The sequence below is a fragment of the Cyprinodon tularosa genome, unplaced genomic scaffold, assembly GCF_016077235.1.
Source record: "Cyprinodon tularosa strain WSP-4 unplaced genomic scaffold, ASM1607723v1 ctg330, whole genome shotgun sequence".
NCBI classification, from domain to species: Eukaryota; Metazoa; Chordata; class Actinopteri; order Cyprinodontiformes; family Cyprinodontidae; genus Cyprinodon; species Cyprinodon tularosa.
In genome coordinates, this window is record NW_024039042.1 from 741,253 (window position 1) to 753,255 (window position 12,003).

The 12,003-nt window shown below is 39.9% G+C and overlaps 1 protein-coding gene across 1 annotated transcript; it reads left to right on the forward strand.

Moving 5' to 3' along the window:
* Window positions 1-424: 424 nt before the first annotated feature.
* On the forward strand, window positions 425-11,262 carry wdr6 (WD repeat domain 6). The gene is made up of 6 exons (XM_038293846.1): window positions 425-896; window positions 2,383-2,547; window positions 2,839-5,362; window positions 6,781-6,858; window positions 7,941-8,057; window positions 10,263-11,262. Exons 1-6 carry the CDS (start codon window positions 827-829, stop codon window positions 11,137-11,139), a joined length of 3,831 nt encoding a protein of 1,276 aa, XP_038149774.1. The 5' UTR covers window positions 425-826; the 3' UTR covers window positions 11,140-11,262.
* Window positions 11,263-12,003: the final 741 nt, after the last annotated feature.

A 12,003-nucleotide genomic window follows, 5' to 3' on the forward strand; every position in this document is an offset into this window, starting at 1 on the left:
TGGTACAAATTTTCATGTTGAAAAACAAACAAAAAAGTATGACAAACGGTTAAGATATGCTATAATTGACATAAATAATGTATTAGTTACATATAATTTCTTAATGAGCTATTATATTACATTACATTTCGAAAAATGTGACTAAGTGTACTAATTAATAAATGTAACACTAATTTGACAATAATATATCATGTTTTTGTTTGGCACCTGCATCATTTCTTATAGCTGTGTCTTCATATTTTCATCCGCGAGAGCTAGGCTATAAATAAAATTAGGCTCCACTTCTCAGTGAACGGGCTTTCTCAAGCAACCCACATTTACAGAAAAAATTAAACGCATCAAACCCTTCCCCTTTCCGTCACAGGTTCCCTTTTGACCAATAAGCACGTCTTATTTCTCCTGCAACCAATCAGCATTCAGAAACTGGTCACGTAGGAAGTACTGGGAAGAAATGTGCAGAAATGCATGTGTGTACAGTTGCTGTAAAAATATTAGAAGCTCTTAAATATGTTCTAGACATGCCTCAGTTGTTTTAAAGTTATAGGAGGTACGGATGAATTATTGTTTCATTTTAGAAGTTACTATTTTTTTCGTTTGTAGCGGCATTAAACAAATGAAGTGTTTCTTGCTTGTTAGCTTAGCTTGTTTTGCTAACTGTAAGGTTTTTAGATACAGTCTTAATTGATCAAAACGAGCTCATCAGTCATTTTTAGCGTCAACCGAATCCACATTGTTATTTTTAAGAATATAATTAGCGAGTAGTATCTTTGTTTTATTACAGGATGCATTCAGAAGATTGCTAAGTAGATCTCACTACCCGGTAAAGATGGAGACTGCTGCTCTAGTAGCCCCCATCACAGCACTGGAGTTGTTTCAGGACCGGTTTCTACTGGCAGGTAAGAAAAAACAACATGACCTGTTTTATCACGTTTCGATCTCAGCCTCATTTAAAGATCCACAGTTTTCATGAACATATACAAATTAATTGAAAAGTTTCATGCATTTGATTTTACTTTGATACCCACAAATACATTCCATAACAGCCAAAAGCCTTGAGTTATAAAAGAAACCAAGAGGTATTTGGGGCCCTGAAAGAGAAACAAAGGAAGTTTTTTTTAACCATAATACATTTTTTTCTAGCACTTTGACATGTAGAGAACACTGGAAATGTAGTAAAATGTGCTACAGCCAGATCAAATGCTATGTGTTGTTCATAAAAATGATGAACACTACACATCCTGACCTGTACACACGCAACCCTCATGGCGGCTGCATAATGTTTGGGGTTGCTTTCCTTTAGTAAGGTCTGTAAATGTGGTTAAAGTTGATTGGAAGGTTGACTAAGCTAAATACAAAGCAATTCTTTGGGAAAGTTTCTTTTAAAATGGCAAAAGACTTGAGACTGTCCTAGAGATTCACCTTCTTTTAGGACAACGCATAATAAAAATGGCCTAGTCAAAGTTCAGACGAATTAGTGGCAAGATTTGAATTTATTCTTCACTCCTACATGATTTCCTTCTAGTCTAACTAAGCTGGTTCTGTTATAACTGACAGATGTGCACAGCTGATAGGGGCAATAAAAGGCTGCTCAACCTTTAAATAAGGTAATCCTTCTTTCACTACCGCAGAAACACGGTCAGGCAATTAACTAAATAAACATAACAAAACAAATGCTGTTTTCCAAACCGATAACTAGGGATGCAACGATTGAAGGTTTCTTGCCGATCACTGATTCCATATCTTTAAAATGCCTGACATGCTGATTCTGATTTTGATCGACAGGTTTAATTGTTATAAGATCCCAATCCCCTTGAATATATCAATCTTGTCTTACTGAAAGGCATAAATAAGTACCTGTGAAACTATAGAAACTTCTGCAAATAATGCTCTGAAATCTGATTAAAAGTTTAGAGCATTGATTTTCAGACATTTACAGGATAGATAAGAGCTGTGGAAAAGTTTGGTTTCACATCCAAGTATCGGCCAATCAAGGAAATCAAGTCCAATCAATTGGTGCACCCCTACAGATAACGAAATGTAGCCTGTCACTGTTCATTTGTTTAGATTAGCTTTTACTACACTTCATTGTTTTTTTTGTTTGTTTTTTTACCTCAAGATGACAAAAACTGACCAGAATTGATTCAAAGTTTTTGTTTTGCTATTTAATTTACAGCAAGGGTTTCAAACTGGTTCCAGAAAGGGCTGTGTGGCTGCAGGTTTTCTTTCCGACCAAGCGATAGCACACCAGACTCCATCTCATTAAGTCATTGTGTTAAGACTGGATTCACTTGATGAGCTGACTGAAGTGTGGAATCTGTTTGAGACCCCTGATCTACAGTAATTCACCCTGTTACACCTGAATAAGGTTTTCATTCCTGGCAGGAGAAGGACCGGTCTTATCTGTCTACAGACTTCAGCCTCGCCCTAAAGTCGGCTCTTCACTGAGCGTCCTGCATCATTACAGAATCCATGGGATCAGACCAAAGAGTCAGGATGCTATTCTGACCAAGAGCTCTACCGTTACAATCCACGGACAGCAGGAAAACGGTTTGCCACTGGGAAATTTCTCTATACTTTATAAATGATGTACTGTAGAATTTGGTGCCAAGAATAAATGTTTATTATGTTGTTATGGTTCTAGAAAATGTAGTGATCAGAGATGTAGGATTAGTGGGAGTGCCTAGTTTTAAAGCTGTTATTAAAGAACATTTTTCATAATTTCTAATTATCTAATGTTGATTTGTAGCCTATCTTTGGAAATAAGTTTTTTTCATTATTAAAAAAAAAAATCCAGCGTATGGATATTTATTTAATATTGATCATTTTTTCTGCTTTCAGGGGAAACCCAACCTGCTGAACTCGGGTTCTATGACTTTGCTGTGTTTGGAGGAAAGGCGGTGAGGCTGGTCAGGCTTCATTTAGATTTCCAGGACGTGGAGACCCTCCACTTGGAGGTGGTGGGCTCGCTCTTGGAGCTCCAGGACTGGGCCCTGGATGTCCGCTGGCTCCCTGCAGACAGGCAGTCGCTGCTCTGTGTTGCTGTGGCCCATAATGCTGTTCTTCTCCTGGACTCTACCACAGGAAACACGCTGGTGCAGTGCTCCTGTTTGGAGGGCTGTCTGCTGTATTCTGCTCTTCTTTTGGTGCATGAATCTTGGCGTGACACCGTCTTGGTTGGGGGGACTGTTTTCCAGCAGCTTGTCATCTGGAAACCTGGGGGAGATGACATGGTTGGTTGTGGTCATAAGGCTCCAGTTGAGCGCCGTCTTTTGGGTCACAGCGGCGTCATCTTCAGCATCTCTTACCTCCAGGAGAAAGGATACCTGGCTTCGGCGTCAGACGACCGCAGCATTCGGGTTTGGGACGTCGGTGCCTTAGGTGGTCCTGGGGGGAAATGTGGAGACTTGAACCCCATATGTTTAAGGGTTCTGTACAGCCACCAGGCCAGGGTGTTCTCAGTCCGTCTCTCTGCAGGGTACGCATACAGCGCCGGGGAGGATGGCGCCTGTTTAGTCTGGGATGTGGTTGGAGGAGGGAAGGTGATCCGCACCCTGAAGGGCCACCGTGCAGGAGGGGTGCGTTCCCTGGCGGTCGGCAGGGGAACAGGGGGTGATGAGACATGGGTGGCAACAGGAGGGGCAGATGGGGGAGTGAGGCTGTGGAAGGTGGAAGAGGAGAAGGAGGGTCTAGAAGGCAGAGTAACAGACTTGAAGTTTCCTGGTCCTGGTCTTCCTAAAGTGGTTTCTATAGCAGGAGAGGAGCAGAACATGTGCTGGAGTCAGTGTTTGGTTTGCACAGACAGAGGAGCGGTTTGCCAGTACAGAGATGGAAGGTGGACGACGCTTTGGGAAGGTCCGTCTGAGTTTTATTCCTACTGTGTAATGGAAACAGTTACTACCTTTGTGACAAACATCGGCAGCACAGTTACATTGTGTGCTGTGGCTAACATCAGTGGCTCTATCCAGGTGTTTCCCACTTCTGATCCTCTGGCTGGGATGCTTCTTACAGGCAGACCAGGAAAGATCCACAGTATTTTTTGGAAAAAAGAAAAAGATAAATTGTATTTACTTGCATCTGGTGCTGAAGGGTTTGTCTGTCGCTGGTATGTGGAGGTTAAAACCAAAGAAAACAGTGTGTTAGTTCTCAACGTTGTGCCTCTTCCACCTTTCCTGCTACCTCTCTGCTCCAAGCGCTGGCTCACAGCTGCCATCTGCTTCCAGCATTCTTCTAACAAGGTGCTGTGGGTGTGTGGAGACAGGAGAGGGTCGCTGCTTTTGTTTGAGGAAAACATTGAGTTTAACAGAAGTGATGATGAGGAAGTGAATGAAGGTTTGCAGATGGGAAGAAAAAACAGAATAATGGAGGACTTAACGCTGCAGCCTCTGAGCTGTCTGTTCGGAGTACACGGGAAACACGGTGTCACCTCTGTGTTTGAATACCGGGGATTGTTCTACAGCACCGGGAAGGACGGCTGCGTGAGGGTTTTTAGGGTGAGTCGGATCCAGCCTGGAGAGAATGAGAGCGATCTTAATCTGGAGGTGCTCCGAGTCCAGCGGGCCTGCAGGGGCATGGAGTGGCTGGAAAGAGTCTTCATCCTGGAGTCTGAAATCCCTGAAAACCTTGGAGAGGATTGTAAAAATGTCACTGGCAGCGAGCTGAGAGAGGCCAGATTCGTCATTGCCGGTTTCCATGGAGTCCACTTTGTGATTTGGGACCCTGTAAGACAGGAGAGGCTGATGGTGGTGCCCTGCGGCGGGGGACATCGCTCCTGGAGTCTCTGGCCGTCGCACACGGGGGTTTGGGCTGGATGTGGAGCCTTGGTCTTCATCAAGCAGGGGGCAGTACTGACTTCACAGCACCCTGGGGAGATGCTTGGCAGTGCAGGGAAAGATGGGGGAACGGGAGGGTGGAGCTTAAGAGAGGGGATCCACGGCAGGGGGATTTGGTGTGTATCCCGGCTGGGAAGGATAGAAGAGATCAGAAATGACTCTCAAACAAGTAAAATCAACACTAAAATGTACTGGGAGATAGTAGTGACAGGAGGGGAGGACACTAGCTTAGCAGTCCTGGCTATAAATCCAGTTTCTGGGGTCAACAAGGTTCTCTCAGTTATTACCGACCACATCTCAGGCGTGCGGACAGTGACGGCAGTGACCCAACCACAGGAAAATGCACTATCCGCCCTGCTGCTGTCAGCAGGGGGCCGGGCTCAGATTCAATGTAACCGGCTGCTGGTCGTCTGGGACGAACAGAGGCTGACTCCTTCCTGTCAGGTGGTTCAGGTGGCGAGCCACCGATTGGACTTGCAGTGGGAGAAAAAACGAAACCGCCATAAAACTGTTAAAATGGACCCTGAATCAAGGCAAGTTTAGATGAGGTTTAAATGAATCGATTCTTGGTGATTTGGCTTCTAAATATTATTTTAGACCTGTTTGTAGCAGAGCCACATTGCTTCTGTTGCCAGGTAAAGTTTTCTGTGTGATTTTATCAGTTAACAAGTTTCTGGAACAGAAAAAAATAAAATTAGAAATGTTGGAACAGGTGTACCCTAAAGTAATGACATGAAACAATAAAACAGTTCAAAGTAGAAAACTGAAATACAGCTATGAAGTATGACCGTCTCGCTCTAAATGGGAGAAAGCAACCAAGATAAAATGATCACATTTTAACATTTAGAAAAATTATGTAACCATAAGTCCAAATTCCTCCTACAGTGACAGAATCTTGAACTTGAATTATTAAGCAGAATTAACGTAATTTCTCATATTTTGCAAAGAAAGTAAATTGCTGCAGTAATAAATAAATAGTGGCAGTTTAAGAACGGCCGTATTATTGTTTGTAATATTCCAGGGACCGTTTGGATGCAGTACATGGCTAGACATTATATTTTACACTTTACTTGTCAATGATATGTTTATTGCACATTTAAGTTAGGTATTTCACTTATATTTTTTTTTGTGCACAGCTGCCTGTGTTACAAACCATAACTACCTTTGGGACATGCAAAATAAATCCCCTCTGCTTTCCCAAACTTGCCATGGTGATGCCGCTAACAGGCATAATCCTCATTTAAACATGGTGGTCACCACCATATTTGCTCCTGTTATCAGTCTTTTTAGATCACCTGAAACCTATCCATTCCACACCCCGTTGTGTTGTTTGCACAGGCAGTTTATTGCTCCTTATTTGGGGTCTTAGTAGACCAGGCCCTGGATTTTTTTGGTGACTAAGATGTTAAAGTCTGGAAATGGTAGGAAAATTGAAATTCTGGAAAATGCGAATAAATCATGTTTTATCATTAAAATACTCGGTAGGGTTATTTCTGTTACATGTTTTTCCTAATATCATGGGGCACTTGTCCAGAGATGGCGAAGCTGCAACTCTATATTATAGCAAATGTGCAGCAATATGTCAAGCAGATTGGGTGAGTAAACAAGCCAAACATTAAAATGGTGCTGAAAGACAAATAAACCAACTGGAGGCTTATTTTGTCAGGCCTGTATGCAGACATGTCCAAACAAACTATCAACAATTAATTCCTCCCTACAGTCCTCTTCAGCCACTCTACTGCTCCCCCACTGCCTCACGAAGAATCGCTCTCTGATTGGTCAGGCAGTAGATCTATTCAGCCTGTAGAGCTCAGTCACTCCTTAGGAACACTACTGAATAGATTACTAATTCTGGAATCAAAAAAAGCTGCATAACAGAAAAGGAATTGACTGCGTTTGAAGATCCAATGTTCTGGATAAAGTTTCACCTGCTGGCTTTGGGTGTTTCCAGGTACATGTCCATAGAGGTCCTGGAGGAAAAGATGGGGTGCATCCTCGCGGCTCTGTCCAGTAGCGATGGGGCTCTCAGGTTAGTCCCACTACATATTAAGGAACTTTTGAAGGCTTTTAGATGCTTTATTCTTTTTTTAATTAAATTAGAAAGGCCCCAGCAGGTTGGTCACAGTATTCCAACATTAACTAAAAACTCAAACTTTCTTTTGATACAAAGGATTAAAAATACATGTTAAAATGCTGAGTAGTCTTTAGATAAAGATTATTATTTTCCTATTTACCTTCTAACCACTTTCCTCTTTCCAGTCACACGTGTCTGTCTAGGTGGAAGTTTAAGCAGCTACTTTAACAGACACAGCATGAGTTTCACAGCTTAGACTTTAAAACAGCGTTACTTTAATGATATTTATATTTAAGACCTTTCTTTCTAGTTGGATTCCTCTTACTGGTAGAAAGAAGATGTTGCAGAGGTCGCTCCTCTGCTCTCTCCTTCTAGGCTGTCTTTACAAAGGATTTTAAATTTTACTAAAGATGGCGTGCAAAATCTTAGCAGCTTTCAAAGGTTAACTTTTTAAACCCTTAACACTGGTGTTGAATATTGATGATGATGATGAAATGGTCCCAATTTATCCTAGGGCCTTGACTCGTTTTTATGCGATATAAGGTTGCTTTTCTAATGTTGGTGGAAAATGTTGGTGGAAAACCAATATAATCATGAGAAGAGGTTTTAGATAAAAAAAAAATAGGCCAGCGAAGGGCTCTGAATGTTAGCCTAACCTGATTAGGCAGCTGCCACTGTCAATTCAATTCAGTTTATTTATATTGCGCCAATTCACCACACATGTCATCTCAAGGTACTTTACAGTTCACCAGATCATACAGTCAAATTGAATCAAAGTTTTCTATCTAAGGAAAACCAGTTGATTGCATCGACGCATTGACTCAGATGTAATCCCTCACTAAGCATGCTTGTAGCGACAGTGGAGAGAAAAAAACCCATTTAACAGGAAGAAACCTCCAGCAGAACCAGGCAATAGAGGAGAATAAGAATAACCCTAGATATCTTTTTAATACCGTTACCAAACTCACCCAGAGCCATAGCTCTGTCCTTTTTATTTAACTTATTTTATGCTTTTATTTTTATTACTGTCTCTCCAGGTTGTTTTCTCTCAATGAAGCTAAAGGTCAAATTGACATTTTGTGGGAGACGTTTTACCACCAGCGTTGTGTTCTCTGCGTCGCCAGCTGCAGCCTGCAGGATGGCAAAGGAAACAGGTGAGATTATCTGTGTTCAGACCTTTAGGTTCATGCACAGCTAGAATAATTTTTTATTAGTCTTGCAGAGCTGGTAAGACATACACTGATAACTCATACATTTCCTATTACCTACTTTAAATATCTGTTATTTATGTCAACAGTTATTTCCTTGAGTCGGAAAGGATTACAAAAATAAAGTCAGATAAATGTGTTTAGATCTCTTGTGGGTTTTTTCATTCATGAGGTTGAAAATCAGAGTTATCAAGTAACAAAGTACAAATATTTAATTATATTAATTAGAAACTTTGGCTATCTATACTTTACTGGAGTGATTATTTTTTAGACAATTATTTACTTTTACTACTCAAAATTTTTTTAGCAATTATCTCTACTTTCTACTCCTTACATTTAAAAAAAGACTTATTATTGCTTGTTATTTTTGTTTCCTTTAAGTTCCTTTTCATTATGGCCTGTTGCTTTTAAAAAATAAAAACCATCAAAATAATTTGTTTCATCCACATAATTACTTTCTTTGTGGTTAAACTCGGTGATGCACCAACTTTTTGTTCGCCACATGTGAAAATAAACAGTAAATAAACAATAAATGTAAAATTAAAATTGACGCTGTTACCATTAGTTATAAAACTAAGAAAATAAAGTATAGGGAAGTTATCACAAGGAATTGTAAAACATTTTATTTTAATAGGGTAGTTCAGTAATCATTATAAGGTTTTAAGCATCTCTCCCTAACGTTTTGCTGCATTACTTTTATACTTTAAGTATTTTTTTAAATGGTACTTTTACACATTTACTTTAATAAAGAAGCTTAAGTTGATTCTCTAACTTCTACAATAGTGTTTTTAAACAGTAGGAATTATACTACTACTTGAGTAATAAACATTAATACCTTTGACACCTCAGTTTAGATTATAAATATACTTATTATATAATTAGGCAAAAATATAGAGATCATTCGCAGTTTTCACCTTAGTCACTGGTCGTCCACAAGCTTCATATAGAGACATTTCTGGCTTGATATTTGTCGACAGCTCCTGATAGAACTTGGAGATTTGATTAAAACCTAAACCCAGATTAATTCTTTAGTGTCATCATATCTGAGCAAAATCACAAAGATTGAACTTGGCCTGTTAAATAAAAAGCTGTTCTTTGTGTGTTTTGGGTGGATTTTCTGTTGAATTAATTAGTTTATTATAGTTTCAACCATCTGAGCCAAACTTTCACCTTTTATTAACAAAATGGTTTAGCTTCTTTGGGAACAATCTCAAAAACCGAGCTGATTATAAAGTGGAATATGATGGAAGGCTGGTGCCACAGTCCTACTTTAATTCAGCTAAACATTGACAGAAATAGAGAGGGGCTAAAAACAAAACTAACTCTTTTAATATAGGTTTGCAGTTGAATGTATTACAAAACCCAAACTATTGAGCTGCTGATCATAATTACAAGCTAGAAGTATTAAAAAATAAAACATGTACCAAATGTAAACCAAGTAATGGCAGCATTATTCTGGAGGTCTGTTTTATTTCCTGTGGTAGTGATGCATTTTACAACAGAGGTAGAATAATGATGAGGGTAATCCAAAACACACATGGTTTAGATATAGAAAGCCACCATAGTGTTTTCAAAATGCACCAAACCCTTAATAACCCTTAATAAAACCTTTCAACTATGCTCAGATAATTGGCTTATGCATTTAAACCAATTTAGTTTAACCATAACAATTTAGGGCTTCCCGATGGATCCATTGTTTCCCTACAGAAAGAAATAATTAGATTAAAAATTAGACTGAATTTGCATGTTCATGTGCATGTGATCCATCTATGCCTGAACTACACCCACAATCCAAAACCATGAATGTTAGGTCCACAGTTGTTTTTATGTGCGTCTACAAAGGCATAAAAAATAAATAAATAAATAAATATGCAGCCAATGTTGTTTTAGATGATTGTTATGGGTTTAAATGTCAGGGGGAAGTTGCAGCTAATTCTAATTCCTATCTAAGTCAGTTGGATAAAAAAAAAAAAAAAAAAGCACAATAAACTTAAATTTGTGTTTGCAATGATAAAATAAATCATATAATTTAAAAAAGCAAATGGCAGTTTTATGATTTTTCTTTAACCTGAAAATATTTGTACAAAGTTCTGGTTGATATCAGGTTGTTTTTTTAGCAGCAATGCATGGATGTCTTTGCTTCTCCCGCAGGTTCAAACTGCTGTTCAGCACAGCTACAGATGGGAGAATTGCAGTGTGGCATTTAACTGAAAGTCTGCTCATATCGGCCGATAATTTAAGTGGTGCTACAGCCCCACCAGTCCCCTGCCTTGTCATTCCCGCCCACCAGAGCGGCGTCAACTCATTGGCTGTTTGGGTAGAGAAATTGGGACAAGAGGATGGTTGCCTGGTAACTGTTGCCAGTGGAGGAGATGATGGGCAGCTGACAGTGTCCACAGTGAGGGTGCAGTACCCAGAGGATGGGAAGGTTGGGGATGACAGGGAACTTATTCAGATTTGTAGGAGTAAAACTTCCCTGGAAACACATGATCAGTTTCCCAACCAGTTTCAGCTTCATCTTCTCTCCCAGCACAGCTTCCCGTTTGCCCATGCTGCCTCTCTTACAGCCCTAAAGCTCCTGAGCCCTGGCCTCCTGGTTTCCACCTCCTCTGATCAGAGGGTTTGCCTTTGGAGGGTCAGTGGTACCGACATCAGCCACAGTGGGGCACTGTGCTCCCACGTTGCAGATGCTGCAGCACTTGCAGTTTGGGAGGAGGAAGGGGAGGAGAAAATAGGGTTTGAGACCAAGCAGGTAAATACAGTTGGGAAAGAAATGGTCAGCTCAGTTTTAAAGACAAGTTATCTGAAAGAGGAAGAGACTGATGATCCAAGTAATCCGCTGCAGGATGGTGACAGTATCACAGGTTTCTGCGAGTGCAGTGAGAAGAAAATGAAGGTGGGATGGATTCTGGTCTGTGGCCAAGGCTTCCAGCTTCTGCGACTCGGGAACGCTGGGATGGATACAGAGATTTGGAAAAACAAGAGAGAGAAAGAAAATGAAAGAGTTAGAGTGACTTTTCAGAAATAAGCATAAAAGCGATCAGAGCATCAGAATGGTCCATAATTTATTTTTTATAAAGACTTGATATTTGTATTGATTGCTGCTTCATGAATCGAAGTGGCTTTAAATAAAGATGATCTGTTTTCAACATTTCTTATGCATTTCAATTTTCTGTAACAAACTTTTTTTTTCATGAATAAGAAAAATAAAGGATATGAAAGGAAATGAAAATAATTGGACCCCAAACGACATTAAATGTCTGATTATGCAAACTAGCAAATCTTTGCAAAAAGTATTTATCAACACATTCTTCTCCCAATGGGTGTTTCTACATTAAACACAATGCATCCTGTTTTTAATGAACACTGGACTCTAATAACTGTTTATTTCCTTCTTTATTAAAACATTCTATAATAATACGTAAAATCCTGCTGTTAATATGATTAAGAACCAGGAACCAGCTTCTGGCAGCCTTCCAGAAGGATCTATTAGCTCATTTGACATGGAGAGCGGTTCTGGTAAGACCCTTATCTAAATAATGTTCCCTGGGTTCTGCAAGCTGCTCATCACACCCTAAGGGATAGGTTACTGTAAATACAGAGGACAAGTGAGTGTTTTAATGACCAATTAAGTTGATTATCCTTAAAATGCCCACACCCAGATAAAAATACAGTTTAAAAACTTGTGATTTTCAAGTCAAGACAATTCAATCGGCTCTATGATATTGATACCCCAGAACCTTTTTACTGAGACCAAGCTTAAGAAGACATACCTCTGATCCATATGACTGAAGGTTACGGCTCATAATTAACTGTATACCATATAACTGTAACCAAGCTCCCTTTACATTTGCTTTCGAGTGAGTTGTGATGGATGCATCAGAGTGCAGGC

What these genes read in the sequence shown, in the direction of transcription:
- wdr6 (XM_038293846.1), top strand. Translation starts at nt 827, where the DNA reads ATGGAGACTGCTGCTCTAGTAGCCCCCATCACAGCACTGGAGTTGTTT. An exon ending in GGACCGGTTTCTACTGGCAG is followed by an intron (nt 897 to 2,382) that starts GTAAGAAAAAAC and finishes CATTCCTGGCAG; the next exon opens with GAGAAGGACCGGTCTTATCT. An exon ending in AAAATGGACCCTGAATCAAG is followed by an intron (nt 5,363 to 6,780) that starts GCAAGTTTAGAT and finishes GGGTGTTTCCAG; the next exon opens with GTACATGTCCATAGAGGTCC.